Source organism: Rhinolophus sinicus, linkage group LG02, assembly GCF_036562045.2.
Source record: "Rhinolophus sinicus isolate RSC01 linkage group LG02, ASM3656204v1, whole genome shotgun sequence".
Classification (NCBI taxonomy): domain Eukaryota; kingdom Metazoa; phylum Chordata; class Mammalia; order Chiroptera; family Rhinolophidae; genus Rhinolophus; species Rhinolophus sinicus.
The window spans coordinates 26,431,719-26,448,329 of record NC_133752.1 but is presented as its reverse complement, the minus strand read 5'-3'; the positions used below and the strand labels follow the sequence as shown (position 1 = coordinate 26,448,329).

At 39.8% G+C, this 16,611-nt stretch overlaps 1 protein-coding gene across 2 annotated transcripts in view; it reads right to left on the bottom strand.

Annotated features, from left to right (window-relative positions):
* Positions 1 to 1,896: 1,896 nt before the first annotated feature.
* Positions 1,897 to 16,611, bottom strand: part of KLF3 (KLF transcription factor 3) — a 36,229-nt gene continuing 21,514 nt past the window's right edge. For both annotated transcript variants that reach the window (XM_019741972.2, XM_019741973.2), the window contains exons 3-6: positions 14,559 to 15,045; positions 13,718 to 13,868; positions 8,118 to 8,278; positions 1,897 to 5,948 (exon numbers count right to left, since the gene is read on the bottom strand). In XM_019741972.2, the coding sequence (XP_019597531.1) occupies positions 5,767 to 5,948; positions 8,118 to 8,278; positions 13,718 to 13,868; positions 14,559 to 15,045 (981 nt within the window). In that variant the 3' untranslated portion in view covers positions 1,897 to 5,766. The remainder of the gene's footprint in view (positions 5,949 to 8,117; positions 8,279 to 13,717; positions 13,869 to 14,558; positions 15,046 to 16,611) is intronic.

The following is a 16,611-nucleotide window of genomic DNA, read 5'->3' as shown; positions in this document are numbered from 1 at the left end:
GCAAATTAAGAAGAACGATTTCAGGTGCCAGCCAGTGCCATGGAAGGACTTTAAAAGATGGGGCAGCAACATGAGCAGATTTTTGTTTTGGAAGGTTGGCGCTGGCAGCTGGTGTGCAGGATGATTGTCCCCTCGCTATCGTAGCCCCAGAGGTCCGGGCTGGGGCAGGGGAATATTGGTTCTGTTTCTCTGGAGAATGCTAATACACTGAGTATTGAGAGAAGAAAGAAACATCAAACGTGTTCCGTGTGAAAGACATATGGTCTAAGAGCCTGAAGATCCAGATTCTGTCTTCAGTCCGAAACCTAGACCACTCAGGATGACCACAGGGAACGCAATCCCAGGGACGTAATGAGCAGAAGCACTGAAAACAATAAACATGTCTATCTTAACTTGGTGACAACCTCACCCCCCTCCCCCACCTCCAAGTAATACATTTAAAAAGAATTCTAATTTACAACACGTATCATTCTAATTTAGGGGTCACTTTTTATATATACAGCACCACTACCAACCATCATGATCTCGGTTACCTCAGGTAATAGGAAATGATTAACGGGTTCAGTTTACACTTTAAAATCAATGTACCCTTGAGGGACAATTCACCAAATTTTCTGCACACACACAGGGCACTCTAGTCTTTAATAGTTTAACTTATACATCTACATGATTTTACTGCCATCTCAACTTGTCCTCCCCTGAACAGAGCCACTTCTTTCCTTTAATGAGCACTAGAATTGATAACTTGCCCCCAGCAAGGCTCCTAACCCCCTTTTCTTCAACCTGACAGCATTAAAATATTGGGTGATGATGATGGATTTGTGTGTGCACACGTGGAACATCCTTACTTTGTTCAGCCATTCCTCAAAGAATTTGTCATAAAATCTACATTTGTCACCATCTTGATCACTCACCTGGGTAGAATCCAACTTTAACATGCTATCTCCTAGAAGGCTGGGTCTCATTCTGAACTAATCAAGTGTCATCTCACTCGTTATATGAAGGATTATGGGAGGGTAACAGCCAATCATCTGGAATAATCCAAGCCAATATTCCATCAGGAGTAAGTCATGTACAATACCCTTTGTGCTTGCTGTCAGCCATCTCAGTATAAAAGCAGAGAAGTTTCCCGAGTGCTTCATAAATTCAACCTTCTCCTGACCCCCTTCCAGTTTCCCACCTGTGAAGGTGAGTCATGAGGTAAGTGCCAGCCAGACATTATTTCATGTTTTGCTAAGATGAACTCTGGGCTGGAGGAAGCTGCTTGGGATCTAGCAAGCCAGTATCTTAATTACATTTAGGGGGTACTGAGTTGTATTTTGCCTGAAACAAAAGAACTCGAAATCCTCATCAGAAACGACCTGTTTCTGTGGTTCTGCAGTCTCAGCAACGTCCATGGACATGGCTTATGGGAAAATGTTTATCCAGAATTCACTTTAATGTAGTTAGTCTCATTCCTGATTCTCCAACTCCCCAAGTTATGATTCCTGATCTGTTATTTAAAAATGTGAAGTCTTTTATACTTGTCTTTCATTACAAGGCACTGAAAATTGTTTTTGGAAGCAGGTAAGGGTCATAAACAACAAACATTCCAAGCATGCATTAGGTGTGTTTGTAGATTTACGCTGGGTTGTCTGCACGTTTATGGTTTGTACTTAGCTTTCCTGTTGCTGCTAGAAAATCAGGGATATAGCTTTAGGGCTGAGTTAACTCCTTAAGTGCATATTCCAGTTAAATGTTTTTCTTTCCCTCCCTCAACAAAGATGCCTATCAGTGATTTGCTTTAACATATCTAAGTAGTCTCTCGTACAAGTTACTACTTATCGTACAAGTTACATTGCTCTCTAAGTTTTGTTCCTAGTGATTGCTGCATATATACTAATCACACAATCACACTTTATATTCTGATGGTTTTATTAACAAGTATATAATACATATATTGCATACTGTATATAGTATATGAGGACTGTACAGTACAAATTTATGTTCACAGTTTGACATGACAAAATGTCATTACTGAATTCCCATTGGACTACCGAGTAGAAACAGAGAAGGTACATTAAACATTCACATCTTTAGTAAGAAAGATTACCAAAATGTTTCAGTATTTGCAAGTATACTAATGCATGCTAAAAACCTTTACCCATTCAGTCTTATTAGCTTATAAAATATATTACACTTTATTAAAAATTTCTGCATAGTTTATACAAGTATTAAAGTACTGTAAATGTAATAATCCTGCTATACTTGCAGGTATGGTTTAAGAGATGCTAAGCAGAAAGATTATTTTGACCCTCTAACACTAAGTACATAACAGCAAAACAAAAAAGTGCTAGTATTTGTAAAACATTGTTGTAGCCCTCGTTTAATGCATGGAAAATGGCTTTGTAAATGTATTATTTCTTAAGTCAATTTGCAATCATTTAGAAATTGTTAACTTTGACCAGGAAGAGAACAGACAAGTTTGAGTAACTTCATGTGTGACAGCAATTCTTTCAAGATGACTGTATTTTCAAACCAATTGAATTATTTTAAAAGTTGAGATCTTTCAGATTGTCTTTAAAACAATCTAACCAGGAATGATGTGCAGATATACAGTATCAGCAATATAGTCTTTCAAATTCCACATTAGTGCAACACTGATAGTGCAGATGGGTGTTTAACAAAGTATACATATACGTATATAGTTCCCCTGTAAATCTGTTCCAAGGCTCTTGAAACTTCTGCATATTTAGCATTTCCTTTTTGGAACACACCTATGCTAACACATTCTCCAAACCAGGCGACTCAGAATGTTAATGCCCATTTACGATGTAGATTCACATTGTAAAATTCGAAAATGTGATGGATTCAGATCTAACTTTTGATTTCTTCCCCAAGATGACACTTGGAAAATAACTGAAGAAATTCTATAACAATTTATACAACACCAACTCCATGTTTACAAATCATTCTCATCAGCTTAAATATTGCAATTAAAATTACCATTGATAGTAACAGGGCACACCGTTAAAACCACATGCTCAAGGGCATTTTATCTTTTATTTGAGGCCTCCCACAATAACAGCTAAAAATGACTAAGACTAAATTTCTCAGCTATCATAGTTAAGATACAAATATATAAAAAAGGAAAATTTGGAAAGAGCCAATTGGTAAAGTATACGGGCCAGCATGGGAACTGAGAATGGTTTCTTTGGGTTGCTTTCCTTTCAGTGTTCAAATGGGTCTTTCTTTGTTAATGAACTGTTAACATAATCTAGGCAGGCTAAATAGTAATGTAAGTCTCAGCAGGGTCTCACTTGTACTTTTGAACAAAATTTGAATATGCCATAGCGAACGTTAAATTTCATGAGAACCCCTGAAGTTTTCTATTAACTGGACATGGACTCAAAGCTAATTATTCAAAGATCAATTCTACCTTTTCCTGCCCCTTTCCCCACCTTTTATGGGTTGGATCACACATAAGCCAGTAGCTCCATCTTCGGTGGGTCGTGGAAGAACCATTTCAAGAAATAAACACTTTGGCATGAACGTGACTAGGCATTTACAATACAGACCATACCTACTTTTCCAAGAGCCATTTTTATCCCTCAATTCGTATCTTAGTTGCAAACAAAAAGAAAAGAATAAAGCCCAATTGGGATGTTTTAATATTTTAAACAAATTTTGCAGTGTTTAAAAAAATAAAATAAAAACCAAGTGCCAAGATAACAAATTATTTTGCATTTCTCAACTACGTTTCCTTTCAGTCGGTTCAGAGGACTGATGGGTGGCCTCTCTTTCGGTGCATAGTCCTTACAGCTTAACTGTTATTAACATAGCGCCAAAGTAAGCTCCCCACACAATTCTCAGGCCTCCAGAATCACTTATTCACTGATGTTCTAAAAACAATTCAACAGTGTATTCCTCCCAGTTAAGGTTGTGTAGGATCCTGAGTTGTGGCTGGGATGAATCTTCAAGATTCCATTCTTCTCTCTTCTCCGTCCTTTATGAAGGTGCATTTGATTATATGCACCCGCATTTGACCACTTCTTTCAAATTTAGGAACAATGACATTTGTATGCATGAATTATTTTATTGGCATTTAGACTATGATGCTCAAAAGCCTGCTTTTGAAAAACTTCCCCCAAATGATGCTATTTATCTTCAACATAAACATGAGTCATTTTCTGTTTGTTTTCTGACAGGATAGTTGATAGTGAAAAAAGATTGCCAGCTCCAACAGTAAACATTTGGGAATTTTTGAGCTACATACCCTGTTTCCTGGAAAATAAGGCCTAGCCAGACATCAGCTCTAACCGCGTCTTTTGGAGCAAAAATATAAGACCCGGTCTTATATTATAATACAATAAGACGGGGTCTTATATTAATTTTTGCTCCAAAAGATGCGTTAGAGCTGATTGTCTGGCTAGGTCTTATTTTCGGGGAAACATGGTATCTGAATCCCTGCAATGTGGTTTTCTCTTTTTCAGAAATCTGCTCCCCAAATAAAGGTACGTGTGCTTCACAACTATTTATATTTACCAATAGTGTCACTCAAGTCTTAATGAATAAATCTAAAGCATTAGCAGATGCTTACTTATGATACAGGTCTTGAACACAAATGACAGCCAATTTGGCACTTTATAGTTCACACAGAAGAGTTTCTGTATGAAAGCTATATGGTTAATTTGATACAGAAATATAATTACCATTCAATGTTTCCCTGCTTGCAAAAAAAGCTGTAAGTTAGGTAAAAGAAGGCCATTCAGACCCTTCCCAAAAGATTTTTTACCATTACTGGGCAAATGTCTTTTGTGGCGTCCCTCCTATCAATACCTATGACCCCCATTAAGGACACTGTAGGAATGGAGATAGGTGCATGTAGGTAACCCCATCATTATTTGGCTTTGCGTACGGTTGTGCACAGCTAAGTATGCATAGTGACAAGCTCTGGGAACGCACTGCACAGATAACCAAGTGATAAAATCTCACCGAAAACCCCTAGCCCAGGAAGAATGGCCAGCTTCCTCCTTTGCCCCCCTGCTCAAAGCCCCTTTGCTCCAACGCCATGGGATGCAAACACGGCATCCATCCCTTGAACTGACCGACATCGTCCACCTACATCAGCAGCTCTGACTCATCTTCCAGCGGAGGTAAAGAACTCCTTATTAGCTGCAGGCCCAAAGGAGGGTAAAGGACTTAATTTCGACGAAGTGATAAAGCCACATTGACAAGCAAGATTGGTGAAGGACAATGGGAGAGCTGACAGGACTAGCCTGAAATCTTTCTGCCCTTCTAGCTCACCTGGGAACGGGGTCACCCTTCTTTTTGCTGTACAGCACGACATGCGATCACAGGGCACAGAGGTATGAACGTCTCTGGCAAGGACTAGCAGGCTTGATACTGTATTTCTAATACATTTACTTCGATATTCTTTTGAGGAATACATGGAGAAACCGACAATTGGTTATGTTAGTTTATGTGTTCCCTTGTTCTCATTACATTAAACGTTTCTGTAAGAAGGGTTTGCTTAGCATCCCCGGAAAAAAAAAAAAAAAAAAAAAAAAGTGTTCACATTCTTTAGGTCTGACCCGTGGTAAGGAGAGGGAGGATTAGAGAATCTTGACTACTGACCATATGGAAGTTTGAATGATATAAATTCCGAGATTCAGACCAGCTGAATCAAAATTAAAATGTACATGTAAAAAATGAGTTAGATAACGGGAGGAGAGAGAGAGAGAGCCAGGCGAGTGGGGAGCCGCGGGAGGCAGGAGGTGGACGCATTCAAACTAGCATGTGGCGTTTCCTATGCAGGGCAAGGTGGTCAGAACGGGAGAAGCTGCGGTCACAGTCCGGACACTGGAAAGGTTTGATTCCAGTATGTTTTCGGAAATGTCTTGTTAGTTCATCAGACCGAGCAAACTTCCATGTGCATCCTTCCCATGTACATTTGTAGGGTTTTTCTCCTGCAAAAGGGACAAATGAAAAGAGCTTATTTTTCCTGACAGCAAAAGGCTACTGATGAATCAAGACAGTAAAATTAAAATTTTTGAGCTAAAGTTGTTGACAAATATTATTTCCAAGGTATGTTCATCCATTTGTCTCTCAGTAACACAGTGTCTTTTAAGACAAGCAAGAAAAAATGAATGAATTCTCGTAACTATTAACTGGCTCACTACCCCACCCACAAAAAGCAACGTCACTTTAAGAGTTCTTAAAGCAGAAAGGCACTGAAATTCATTCTGAGGGGCTAAATAGTTTTGCTTTTGTCCTCAGTAGTAGGGATTAATAACGTAGGAAACACCTGGTGATCTGTACTTGTGTATCTCCAAGTCTTAAACCTACTTAGGAGCTTAGTTATATGCAGAGCATCCATTCATTGAGAAGTCCAAATTGAAAGTTTGTGGGATTTTCTTATTATTTCAGTCGTTTTCTAAAAATCTGAAGTCTCTATCAACTGAAATATGTCAGGGATTTCAACAGCTTATCTTTTGTTTAGTCAATAACAACCATGTCTAAGTATAATGCTTTAATTCAGAAGTACTAAAAATATAGTACTATCTCCCCGTCTTGTCAGAAGCCAGGTTTCTCCCACCCCCTCTGGTGGGATAATGGTAATTGGCAGGTGAGAAACAGAAGACCCTTGTGGGAAAATCACAGGGAGAGCCAGTTTGAAGGCCTTTACAAGGAAAAGGGTGTTAATGGCTATCTTCCATGTTTAAATGAGTAACATTGGGTAATGGGCATCACAAAGTAATTCCCATTTACCATCCCTTGTTCTCTAGAAACCTTACAGGACTGCCATTCCTTGGCATTTCAATGAGATACTCAGAATTTGTATTACCTGCTTTGGGGCACAGAATATAAATGCTATGAGGTATTTTTCCTACATCTGAATTGTTATGCAAATATCCAATATCTTTTTAATCTTAGGCTAGACTGGTAACACCCACCTCTCAGGTCCCATTAATGCCCTGGGGATGCTTTTATGAATCTATTTGGCATAGATCTGGGTGATTGGGTGTTTCTCTAAATACAAGGCTGTCACCCTCAGCACTCTCCCTGGTAACATAATGACAAAGAGAAAGAACAGCTAGCTGTACGTGGGCTGATTTTGATTTTCTCTCGGCTTTCTCACTAGGAGTCACTGAAAAACTCCATTTCCACTCTGCCAGAAACTTTCCTGCCCTTTTCTCTTCCAAACCCCAGATTCTTCTCTTTTTAAACATGCCTAATAAAACTCAAAAAAAAAAAAAAAAAAAAAAGTCTACATTCTAAGTTAAGAACAATGTACGTAGAGGCAAACTGCTGTTACATCAGAATTTCATATCGAAGTGTCTGAGGTTAGGTCAGATGAGGCCTACAGTGAACATTAATCACCAATACTGACTGCAAGTAATCAGGTTATTTAAAACATTTTTATATGAATTCCTTGTTTTGCTACGAAATGTTCAAGAGCCCATGGAACAATCTTCATAAGCTCTGGCTGTACACTCTATATTCAATACTGGGCAAGATGGAAAAATTCTATTAGGTTTGGTGCAAAAGCCAATTGCGGTTTAAAAGGTTAAAAAAATTGCAAAAATCGCAATTAAACTTTTGCACCAATCTAATGTAAACAGATATGGCACGCAATCGCATAAAAGTTCCCCCCGTTTCAAAATAGGGTGATTACCCATATTCCATTTCTATAAATGGCTACATTTATTTGTCCTGCAAAAAAAAAAAAACTGTTCTTTTGCTATTGTGAATTTGATAATGTATACCATTTACTAAATGAAAGTCCATATGAAGACCACATCTCTGATGAAATAGTCCCATGGTTAAGAGCACTTTCCCCTCTATTCCAATGAAGGTTCCATTCCTTTCTCCCACCTTCAGTACAGAGAGTACAAAACTGCAAGGGATTGGGAGGGATCTTGTCCTAGAGATAACCTGGAATCTATTTTAACTTATTACAGAAGTAAAACATTATCAAAATGTTCATTTTTCATGACAGATACATCTCTAGATGACTATGGTAACTTTCAATACACCTGAAAAAATTTCATTATAACCTCTAGAGTTAGAACATTTGACTTAACATTCCAGTCTAATACTTAAGAAGGTGCTGTCTTATTTTACATTTCTGATACCTGTATGTGTTCTTCTGTGTGCTTTCAAGTGAGAGCTTTTAGTGTACACTTTGTTGCATCCGTCATAATCACATCTGTGTATCCTCCGCTTCCTTTGGGTGTCTGGAGATTCCACAGGTAAAGGTCTCTTCCCAGGCTGTACTATGACTGACGGGTGATTCCTGTGAAAGCCAATGTTAAATGCAGAATATTGAGTGAAAGGCGCTTCCTTTTCCTCACTCTACCAAAAGCACTCATGACACCAGGCAAAAACAAGAAAGCCCAACAAAATAAACAAAAAGAAATTAGCTGATCAACCCAAGAAGCACTGCTTATATTCATTCAACAAACATTGAGTGAGCACCTACCATGAGCCAGGCACTGTGCTTGGCACCAGGACACAAAGATGAATAAAAACAGGGTTCCTGCCCTCGAGGAGCTCACACTCTAGGGGGAGACAGACATGTAGATAAGTAATGACAGTAAGAAGGGTTAGGAGGTACTCTAGAGGGAGGCAAAAAGCACTCGCGGAGTCTCTTTCCCTCAGTAAAAATTGGCCTATTTATAGGATTCTGTGGTACTAGGTAATGCTGAACACTCTCCTATGTTTTCATAGGTTGCCCTGATTTTCATTTGTCATTCTTTAGGGGAAAATGGGAAAGATCAAATTCCTACGTCTCAGGCAAACCACACTGTAGAACGCATCTATCTACATTTTATCCTTTACATAACTGGCATTTAGTTGGAGTCTCTTAAAGACTGCCAATTTACATTTGATTTTCAAATGCTAACTCTTCAAAAACAAAAGTTGGCACTGCAGTCTTCACAACTAAAACCTTTACTTTTGCTATCATTCCTGTGAGAGGGAGAAGGTCAGGGCAGCGCCAGCAGTTGGGCCAGGAAGACCCTTGCCCAGGACACTAGCTCCAAAGCAGCATCTGTTCCCTCAAGGAGCGCCAGGTATTCTCCCTACCTTCCTGATGACTCACACCCAGATTCGCTTTATTTGCACAAATCAATCATGTTACACATCATTACTGTGGACTTTCTCTTTTCCAGAAAGCCAGCTGGTGGACAGAAAAGGCAGATGGGGAAGAGTTGGGTTAAAGTCTGTAGTTTTCTCAGACTTCTGCTAATTAATGTAATTAACATTTCTAATCCATTCATTAATTGTAATCCATTCATTCGCTTTCCTAATGACTAATTACTTGCTATAAGCTTATGTGGTTGGATTCCAATTGTAAAGAAAGACTTCTTTTTCTTTTAAATTTGAATCTAAATTTCTTAAGATGTTCCAAATAACATATGAATTGTTTTACACAAGTGTATACGGGGAGAAAAAACACTGGTGAAAAGGAAAAAAAGAATTTAATGAGGGTAAACACTCAAGCTTGTGAGATAAAGGGTAATAAAATTTAGCCATAAAAAATCAAAAGGGACTCCTTGAAATGAATCTTGGTAGAAATTTAAATACAGGCCTTTTATCAGTAATTTTTTCAGGCATGCCAGGAAGTGACTAGAAAGAGAATAAAAAGGTATGTTTAAGTGATGTTACTTATTTCTCAGTTTATTATTAGCAAAAAAAAACCTGTCAGTTTTGGGTATCACTTTACCTTCCTACCCTGATGCTTAGAGAGGCAATACAGAAAGATTAAATAGCTAAGTTTAGATACATGGGAAAATGAACATGAACTAGTGAGGGAAAAACAAAAAAAACAAACAAACAAAAAAAACCAAGCACTTCAATTTTATAAATGTACAAACATAGCAGAGAAAATAGAGAGAGGTTTATGGACAAATCAAGTTTTTTAAAAGCTGAATTGTCAACAATTTAAAATTCTTCAATAAAAAGAAAAAAGTTCATTTTTAACTTTCAATTTTTATGCCATCCATTAAAGTGTTTCATCTTTATTAAGAGAACTTCAGGAAATAAAATGCTGGGGGGTGCAATGGTTAAATATATTTCATATGCCTCTGGAATACTGGAAAAGTATCCCAGGTGACTTGAGAAGTTTCTCGCAATTATTAGATTTTATAGGTTGGGAATCTGTCCAATAGTTTCTGTGTAGTAGTTACGATCGTTTTTTCCAGTTGCTCATTTTGTATATAAAGGTTCGCTCAAGAGCTGTGTGCTCTAGTTTTAAATCCCAGCTCTGTAGCTGATAGTCCCTGTGACCCCTCGACAAGGTGTTTATCCTGTGAAATGGGGATGATGATAAATAATATGATCACAGAAGTCTGTCATTCTGAGTACTGTACACAAAGCACTTCAGAGTATCTATTTCAGAGGCGGCCGGATGGCTCAGTTGGTTAGAGCACGAGCACTGAACAGCAGGGTTGCTGATTGGATTCCCACATGGGCCAGTGAGCTGCACCGTCCACAACTAGATTGAAGACAACAAGCTGCCGCTGAGCTTCTGGAGGTGGCCAGATGGCTCAGTTGGTTAGAGCACCAGCTCTCAACAAGGTTGCTGGTTCAATTCCCATATGGGATGGTGCGCTGCGGCCCTTGCAACTAAAGATTGAAAACGGCCAACTGGACTTGGAGCTGAGCTGTGCCCTCCACTAGATTGAAAGACAACAACTTGGAGCTGATGGGCCCTGGAGAAACACACTGTTCCCAAATAAAATTTATTGGGGAAAAAAAAATAGAGTATCTGTTTCAGGTGTAAAAATCTACTCAGTGGCAGCTGTTACTATTTCAAGGTTCAGAAACCCATCTGCAAACTCTGCCCCTACAGTTGTGTAATTTCATGAGCTTTGGGGATGCCCCCACAGCAGATTACATAGTCTCTGCTAGGGCTTACATCCACGTACAAAGGTGGCATCATTCTGAGGGTGGTTATCAGCTCCATGCTCAAGAACCAGATGTTTGTACAGGCTGATGCTAGCGATCAGGCTCTTGAGATCCCCGCCTCTTGATCTCCTCCCTGCTCATTTTTAAAGAGGTTGTTTGGATCATTACAATGAAGAAGTTAGAACAGCGATTAAATATCAGAGACCTGGCCATTGTTTTGAGTTAAGCTGGCCCCTCTGTTAATGTTTGCTGCCTTTCACATACACAGCTAAATAGAGAAATCTGATCCTCAACCTTTGTGCTCTAAATGCATTTCACACATGTAAATATGTAACCAAAGGAATTTGATATACATTTGAGTGCCTTTACAAATAATTCTAAAGGTGTAGCTCTATGCAATCAAGCAAATGGATTTCAAAGCTGTATTTTAAAGTCTGCCTCTAAAGGAAAGTTTTCTAAGACAAATATTCTCGGGGCTGCCTCATCATAATGGTACTAGGTACTTGGTTGGTTTCAAGTGATTCTTTCCTGGCTAGCTTGTTTCCTATGTGGGCTGCCACTGGGCACACTCCAAGGTATTACTTAATTGCATCTGTGAGAAAATTACTTGTAGAGCACATGTCCTGGTTCTGGCTAATCTGTTGAATTTTTTGAGGGAAAATGAATTCTTAGGTCAGCATTAGACTAATATTGCTGAAATCTATGTAACTTTACTAATAGCTGTCACCCCAGTAAACTTTAATTAAAAAAAAAACACCTTTAGACTAATATTGCTCATTAATCATTAAAAGCCGTGGAGCTTGAGCGTATCAGGAGCACATTACTTAAAATAAGAAAAAGTACTTTCTCTTCAGCTGCATTCAGAGCTCAGAGTACTGTCTTCAAATATTCTTCTTCCATAATGTTTTACATTGTAATTCATAAGAACCTAGACTGTGGAATAACCTTTCAGTCAATGGCTCCCTCCCTATGTGGGCAGCTAGCTTTAGAGTCTTTTTCATCACCTGTGCAGGAACAATTACATGTGCAAGTTGTGTTGCCACTGACCTTGCCAGACACCTGTCATCATAAAAGGAGGTAATTCAGCCTACAAGACATGTCCATTCTGGTTCATCTTCCTGTTTTTCCTTTTAGTTGAGTGCATGAGCAGATGCAATTGGCGAGATATGGGTTAAAAATGGCAGCAAGAGCACTCAATGGGAAGCAGATCAAGCTCAGGCCCCCGCTGCTGTTAACAGTGGGATTACAGGTGAGTTATCTAATGTCTCGGCTCCTCAGTTTCCTATTTGCTCTGACACCCACATGCTTGTTGTGGGAGAATAAAGTAACTCTTTTGAAAACACTTGGAAAGTTTCTTTTTTTGGGGGGGAGGGGGTGCTATGCAATTGTGAAGGGCAATAATGTACATGTCCACAGATATTCTCCCAGCTGATATGTCCAGGTAAGAAAATTCATTTTCTTCTTCATCTAGCTTCATCTTTATGGTAGCTCATGTATTAATTGCCCATTGCACCAAAGCAAAGACAACAGAAAACTGACTATGCTTTGGTGTGATGGGCGATTAATACCTGAGCACCATAAAGGCATCTACTTGGGCTGAATGTGGATACAACTAGAATGTATTTGAAGTTCCAGGAAATAGCTAAAACCAGAGAATTCACATTCTATTGCAGAATTAACTGTGAGGGAGAGAGATGGAGAAGATAAAGTAGAAAGGTGGGTGGAACATTTGTTCAAGCTGGACTAAATGGGATATGGAAGATGATGGAAGGAACTCTGAGGAGATGTAATTGTTGTCTCTGTACTAGGAAGCTGGCCACTAAATCCAATGTCGCAAGCACCATAACACAAAACCATTACAACAAGAAAAATAATTACGACCAATAATGAAAATAAAGAGGAAACAGAGGCAGCAAGATTAAGTGTTTAGTACAAGGTCATACATATGGTGGAGAGCAGAGCTGGGATCCAAGACGTCAGATCCAAAGGTCACTTTCTTAACTACTTCAAAAACAGCCTCCAGTGTAATTACAGGTAGAAGTCAAGGATAGCTAGCGGCAAATCCCATTAATGATGTTATTTAACCTGTGTGTGGCAAGTTAGACTTAAACCAAACCACCATTCAGGTGCTTGGATTCTGCGTAAACATCTACTGCACAGCAGTTCTAAAGCAGCCTGAACATTCTAGGGATAAAAGTGATTAAAAAGACCAGATAATAAAGAGTTCTTTCTTTTTTTTCTTTTTTTTTTTTTTTTTAAAGAGTTCTTTCAACGTAGAGCTTTTCTGAGCTACATGGTCAATTTCTGTTGCCATCACTTATTTACAGGACTTGTTTTGGAGTATCTTTCTTGGGCTTGTGGTTGGCCTGAAGATTTTGATTAAAGACATTCCCCATCATGGAAACAGTACACTCTATTAGAAGTGACAACTGGAAGGACAGTGTGTGTCTATGTAAAAAGTTTTCATGATCCAACCTTACGTGGAATATTTAGAACACCAAATTCAATCCACGTTGGGATTAAAAGTAGGTGTGCATAGTCTGGAAGAATGAAAAAAAAGAAACATGGTAAAAATGATACTATGTGGTAAGTTGGAAAAATCATGGGCGACTAATTCACTGGTAACTTGAGGCCATTGTCAGAATGCTGTCCATGTAACAAAGCACACTGTTTTTGGAGATTCTCCCATCTTGCCCAGTGGCTGCCACATACTACAAAGTGTTCCTGGCAATCCACACATCATGCGTTGGAAGCTTGTGCTTCCATTCCAGGTCCCAAGATGCATGCTGCTACACAAATGCCGGGTAGACCTAAATATACTTACTCTTGCAACAATGCTTGAGGGGGGGACACTGAGTTCATTACAGGGGGCGACATTTCTTCAGGATAATAATCCGTCCTCTGTGGTTCGATCCCAGGTTCTATTTTAATTTTCTTCTGTAATATAGGCTTCTCATATGATTCAATTACAGGTACTAAGAAATAAAAATAGCAAAGTCACTCTCTGTATAATTTACCAATTTCTACTTTTAAAAGCAGATTGTACTGCTCATCTACAACACTGATGTGCGAGGATTTATTTGCCTTTGGCAAAATTCCAGTAGCAATGAATCTGCAGGGGATACTTGTTTCTCTAGACCACTATTTTGTCAGTAAGCAGCATAAACAGGAAGTTGGACTTTTAAGACATCAGTTCCAAAATGATTCTTCCTTATGATTTCTGGTTATCACCTTTTAACCCCCGTTTTCTGCCCATGACCAGCCAGTAAACAAGGTAGCTTTTAACAGCCACTAATTATCACCATGATCTAAAGGTATTAAATGCCTTTTGCACCTAGAACCATGTCAGCATTCCGTAAAGCAAAATTTTTAAAAGTAATCAAAATTCTTAATAGCCCAAAGTTCACAATTACATAGTGGAAGTAATCATTTCATGGCATTAAATAGACAGCCTCGTTCTTGGGACCTCTTCCAGTATCAACACACACACACACACACACAAACACACACACACGAAATGCCTTAGGCAGACTCCAAGTGGAAAATTTTCTCTTAAGAGTTCAACCAGCTTTGTTCCTTCGCTCTCTCACCCAGGCTGCCTGGTGAAGACCCGGGATACGTAATACTAAGTGGGAGCAGCAGAGTGGATCATTGGTGGAATTTACCTTGCATGCTACTATTTGAATTCTCCATCTCCTCGGACAAGGACACCATGAGCGGCTGCTGGAGGTGGCTGGTGTACATGAAGGGGACTGGCTGCACCACGACGGGCTGTATGACCGGCAGTATGCCTGGGCTCCGAATTCCGTGCCGGGAGAGGGCGGCGGCCATCACCGGCGGCATGGACAGAGGCATGCTGAAGGGCTGGACTCCCGGGGGTGGGGGCGAGTACTTTTTCATCGGCGGGCTGGAAGATGGCATGCTCAACCCAGGCGAGGCTCTCCGGTGGGAGGACTGGAACTTCAATGAGGAAGGAGAATTCCCAGCAGAGGGCGGTGAACTCCTCTTGTTCACGGTGAGGTCCACTGGCTCCATTTGCATCCCGGGTGACAGGCCTTCTGGGGTCTGAAAGAACTTATCGGGTAATGGAGTGGAGTAGATGACTCCATACTTGTTGGGCTTTATCGACTCCATGTAATTAGACGGATATGACTATTGGAAAGGCAAAACAGAAACATGGAAACAGCCAAGTAAGTACATTTGCTTGAAACATGAAATAAGATGAAAATATACAAGGCACTGTCAATTCCATGGACTTTAATAAGTGGTTTGGATTCAGATATATGCTTAACCCTACAAAAATGCTATAAGAGAACTGGTCGAATAAACATAAGAACTAAGGTTAACGTGGTAACCCTGTATCACACGAAAAGTCTCAGACTTAATTCTCAGATGATACCCACGTGTAATGTGAAGTGTGAGGCTGATGACTGCCAAACTTCTCCAACAGGTTATAAAACAGAATCTTGTGGGCCTTTATCATTTGGAGTCAGAGTTGGGGTTCACCGAGAACCAGCCAAGCCAACGAATCTCATTGCTTTTCTGATGGGATTTCTTAATTAGCAGGAAATGCTTCCAGCTTTAGTGCTTCACCTCAGCAGTAGGACACGGGATATCTCTCACAATACACTTGTGCGTAATACGGAGAATCGGAGCTGCAGGGCAGTACCCGAGGGGTGGGCTTGAGCCGTGATGAATCCCACAGTCCTCATGTGCCTGGGACTGTCTTGGTTTTAGCACTGAAGTCCTACAACCTAGGAAACACCTCAGTCTCAGGCAAACCGGGATGGCCTGTCAGCCTACACTCCTGCCCCCTGAAGGCCACCACACTATGGTAATTATGTCCTTGGCCCCAACTTCTTTAATGGTCTTATGCACAATTTGAATGAAGCTGTGGAAGATGACTTGATTTCCAAATTTGTGGATGCCACAGAACTGTAAGAAACTGCTAATAGAATATGACTCAGGTCAGGACAAGCGATGCTTGAAGACACTGGCACACAGGCTGAGGCCCAGTGTTCTCTCCTTTACAACCTGCTACCCCCTCCATCAAGAGGCTGGAGGAGGGACCAAATGGTTTGTTTCTTCCCAAATCTAAGATCTGTTCTACAGCTGACCTCATTTACCTTCAAATACCCTTCTCTCTTCTAATATCAGGATAACCTAACTCATAGTTACCAGCTTTAAATATAAATCAATCATAATAATTGCACTCTGGCTAATGTCCTTGGCCATGGAATTCACTAAAATTACTCTGTTCTTTAACTAAAATTAAAAAAAATATATAGACATATATCTATATATATATTTGTTGTACAATGCCTTTTAAAAAAATGAAAGTCTTTTTCTTTACATGTAGGCATTTTAGGGAAACTGAAATATTCAGTGATAACATGTCAATTGTTCCTGCAGAAAATTACTTATATTTGAATGCATTATAGTGAAAGTGATAAGCAACATACTGTGCCTCTCTTCCACCTCTTAAATTCTATGTGTTTATGATTCTCAGGCAATACTAGCTCATGATGTAACCAGGAAAACCCACCAGTGGGGCCTTATGATTAAATGGCTTAAATGCGCCGTGAATTTCTCAGTTTCCCCGCCCCTCCAGTGGCCACTACCGCAAGTTACAAACAACTGTGGGGTAGCAGTGGTTTTGACGGGGATGACGACTGAGATCACACCCTTTCCTCTCTGGGCAGCTCTCTACCTGGCTGT